This window comes from Choloepus didactylus, chromosome X (genome assembly GCF_015220235.1).
Source record: "Choloepus didactylus isolate mChoDid1 chromosome X, mChoDid1.pri, whole genome shotgun sequence".
Classification (NCBI taxonomy): domain Eukaryota; kingdom Metazoa; phylum Chordata; class Mammalia; order Pilosa; family Megalonychidae; genus Choloepus; species Choloepus didactylus.
Genome location: NC_051334.1, coordinates 7,275,149 through 7,279,172, shown reverse-complemented (window position 1 = coordinate 7,279,172; position 4,024 = coordinate 7,275,149). Strand labels below are relative to the sequence as shown.

At 45.2% G+C, this 4,024-nt stretch overlaps 2 protein-coding genes across 2 annotated transcripts; both read right to left on the bottom strand.

Moving 5' to 3' along the window:
- Positions 1-412: 412 nt before the first annotated feature.
- Positions 413-1,611, bottom strand: LOC119523309 (peptidase M20 domain-containing protein 2; the record flags this gene model as incomplete). Its single annotated transcript, XM_037822075.1, has 1 exon — positions 413-1,611. A coding segment is annotated over one exon (864 nt), but the record flags the coding sequence as incomplete, so codon positions are not given.
- Positions 1,467-3,110, bottom strand: LOC119523308 (peptidase M20 domain-containing protein 2-like). The gene is made up of 3 exons (XM_037822074.1): positions 3,086-3,110; positions 2,338-2,414; positions 1,467-1,964 (listed from the first exon to the last, which is right to left on the bottom strand). The coding sequence occupies exons 1-3, from the start codon at positions 3,108-3,110 to the stop codon at positions 1,626-1,628; spliced, it is 441 nt and encodes a 146-aa protein (XP_037678002.1). The 3' UTR covers positions 1,467-1,625.
- Positions 3,111-4,024: the final 914 nt, after the last annotated feature.

Sequence of the window (4,024 nt, the reverse complement as noted above, 5' to 3'; positions counted from 1 at the left end):
GTGTCTCTGTCATCAAGTCTTCCTAGGACACACTGGGCTACCAGGCAAATATCTTAAAGGAAGAGCCCAATTCTACCTGTCTATAATTTTTTCTATTGCTGTAGTATTGAATTAGGAATAGCACTTTAATTTCACTTCTCAGAGCTAATTATAAAAAGATAAAACATTCCCATTTCCCGTCAAATGGTAGAACCAAGGCTTATTCTATGTACTTGAGTTTCTAGATACTTCATGCAAGCATTTCTGATTTACAAAGCCTACGTTTATTATAAATGAAACCAAACAGATAAAGTCAGATATTCAAAATGAACTTTCCCTGAATTTACAAATTGAATTTTAAAATTACTTTACAGAACAGTTTTACCACCCTATGCCAAAGGACTCTTTCATGTGTGTCAATTCTGGATAGAGTTTTAAATGTCTGAAGACCTTTTTAAATGCACCTATATAGCATATGAATTTATAAAATACTATCACTGATAAACCATGTTATCACCGAGAGTGTTTAAGAAGTGCCATTACACATGAGTTCCTGAATGTTCACAATTCCATCAAGCATAGATTTGTGAAAATTTTCATTTTGGATACGAAGTAATGTGCTTTCTTCACATCATGTCCTCGCTTTTCATGCAGAAGGGACTTGATTCCTCTAAGATTAAAAAACAAGCATGTCCTCCATTAAAAATATCAAAGACAAAAAGTCATCAACTCTTCTTAATGATTCATAAGCGGCTCCTAATCTTCCTTTTATTTTACTGTATTTAAGAACTCTTCTTCTTGAAGTTTTAATTTGAAGTCCTCTCTGATTCTTTCTAGCAACTCTGGCTTAAAAATAACATCCAATGCTGTCATTGCCAGAGCTTTGGCTGTACGCAAAGTGTAGAACTGAGCTTTTTGTGATCCTGCAGCTTCAGTATATTGTTCAGTGTGATTCAGGGCGTCAGAGCCGATGTAAAAGTATGGATGAATTCCAGGGACCACAAAAGAAACATTTCCAAAATCAGTAGATCCTGATGGGCTATTCAACATTGCATCTTCTGAAATGAAGTCGATTCCCAGCTTTTTTCCATTTTCCATATAAGCTTTCCATAGGCTTTTATTGGGAAGAACATTGTAGTAATCATGTTTTCCACCTTTAATTTCTACTGTACACCCAGTAGCCAAAGCTGCCGCTCTGAAGCAATCTTCTGCCTTTTTGGTCAAAACTGGAAGTTCTTTCATTGAGGGCGCACGGATGTAATAGATTAATTCAGAATAAGAGGGAATGATATTGGGTTTTACACCACCATTTTTTATTATACCATGAACTCTCCAAGTTGGTTTCATTTGTTGTCTTAACACAGACAGATTGTTGTAGGCGAGAACAGCAGCATCTAACGCATTTACTCCTTCCCAGGGATAAGCAGCAGCATGAGATGCTTTTCCATAGTATTTCACAGTCACATCATGTTCAGCAACATCAGGTAGATAAGCAGCATTTTCTTGGGATGGATGGGCCATAAAAACAACATCAAGATTTTTAAAAGCTCCTGCTTCAATTAAATCAATTTTCCCACCACCATCTTCTTCTGCAGGTGTTCCCAAGACAATTACTAATTCGATTCCACCAGTTCAACCAGGCAGATTTATTGGTCACCAAACACCTTCACCGGCGGAGGCGGCCCGAGGAGGCTCTCGAGGGCCCCCTTTACGCCCAGCGCGGCCGCCGCGCCGACCTCGGCAATCAGGTTGTGGCCGCAGGCGTGCCCGATGCCGGGCAGCGCGTCGTACTCGCAGAGGAAGCCCAAGTGCAGCGGCCGCGGCCCGGCGCTCGGCACTTCCGGGCCGCCCGCCGGCTCCCACTCGGCCCGGAAGGCCGTAGGCAGCTCGTAGTGAGGCTGCACCGTCCAGGCGGCGGCTGGCGGCTCATGCTCGAAAAAGCGCGTCAGTATGCTGTGGGCATGGCGCTCCTCGTAGGCCAGCTCCTAAATGGTTACCTTTTAAATGGTGATATAAATATCTACACAATAGCCCCGATTTTACCTCTTGGCCCACTAAGCCTTAAACATTTGCTATCCGGCCCTTGAAGAAAAAGTTTGCCAACAACTGGTTGAGCTGATTAAAAGCACCAATCTTTCAGTGAAGCCACAGGGCAGGGCAATATCCCTGGAGCACAGGATGTACAAAAGGGGCAAAGAAGAGTAAATCCAAGGAAGGCAGGTTTGGGTCAGTCCACGGAGGGCTGGAATGCCAGGTAAATGAGTTTGTGAATGCTGGGTGGGGGGAGCAGGCAACGGGTGCATGGCCATAGGATCCGTGAGACGTTTTTGAGTAAATAAGTGATGGCCCAAGATATACTTCGTGGAGACGGAATCTGAGCGGAAGAGGAGGCTGGGGGTGCCAGATGCCAGTGGGGAAGACATTGCAAAGGTCTTCTGATAAGGCGATAAGGACCTGACACAGGACAGGCAGTGAGAAAGAAGGGGCAAGTGTGCATCTAAGAAACGCTGCCCAAGCACAACTTCACAGCTTAGATCTGGGGAGGGAATGGAGCTACGTAGGAGCATGTTTCTGCATACTATTGAAATTAAGTTGGCATTAATCTGAAATAGATTGTTATAAATTAAGATGTTACTTGTTATCCCAAGTGCCACCACTAAGAAAATAACTCAAAAAATATATAGTAAAAGAAACAAGGGTAACTTCTGGGGAAGATGGTGAGGTAGGGAGCTCCGGGACTCAGTCCTTCCATCACAACAACTATTAAACAGGCAGGAACTGTCTGAAATAACTATTTTGAAACTCCAGAGGCCAGAAGACCACTGTACAGCATCCATGGAAGAGTGGGGGGATGCATCCGATTAATTACGGTAAAGAACTGTAAACTGCTCTCTCCATGTGTGGCGGCTACTGGCACCCATCCGCCACTCTCGCAGCAGCCACCGTGGGGTCCAGGCCCTGCCTAGCTGTTGCTAACAGAAAGGGACATAAAAATCCTCTTCCCCAAGACCACGGGTGGCCGTGGCTGCTCACTGATCATGGCTTTTCGTGGGTGAATTCAGATCATTGGGCCCCGGCTCTGAGGGCAGCTATTGTTTCGACTCACCCGAGACGAAGGTGGCAACAGCCATTGTTTCAACCCCACTGCAACAAGGACAGTGGCAGCCACTGTTTCAACCCTCCCTGGACAGGGGCAGAGGAGGTGGAGATTTAAAGATGCTGTGCTCCCTCAGGGCTGCGGGGGACAGTTAGCTGAAGGGCTGCATTTGCTGGGCAGGACAAGAAAGCTCAGCTTTGGGAAACTGTCCAAGAAGCTTTTGGTGCCCTTCCTAAGTGCCCCAGGGCACTCTGGAGCAAGTCTGCACCCCCTTTGTGGGTCCCTGGCCCTGTTTGGGCTGGGAAAGACTAACCTGGGAAAGTCCTCCCCAGGGTGACCCTCCTCCCAGAATTTGCCCTCCAGGCAAAAGCAGCATGAGACAACAAAAGGAGGGTAAATAACTGTAGAGGCAGCCAGTCTAGGACAAAGGCCTGCCAGATTCAAACACCCAGGAAAGGGAGGTCTGTCCCCTGGGAAGCAGAGGGGACACCCAAACTCCTGTGAACAGGGGAACTCCCAAAAACAACTAACAAGCTGAAGTCCTGGACAAGATAGGAGCCCAGAAAGACAGGGAAAACCCTGCACACTGCATTTGCCTTGGGCAGACCAAAATCTCTGTCTTATCACCAGCTAGTTACAAAACCAAGAAATAGACATCCCAGGGAGTAAATCCCAGAGTCAATGTTTTAAAAATATTAAAGTGTACAGTGGGCAACAAAAGAGTACAAGACAACCAAAGAAACAGGAAATGATGGCCCATCCGAAGGAAGATGATAAAAATACAGAAAACACCAACAAAGAAGACAAGAATGTGGACATATTGAACAAAGCCTTAAAAAAAATGATCTTAAAAATGTTCAAGGAGATGAAGGAAGGTAGGGAGAAAGAACTAAAGATATCAGGGAAACAATGAACGAGTAATATAAGAGTCTACGTAAAGAGATAGAA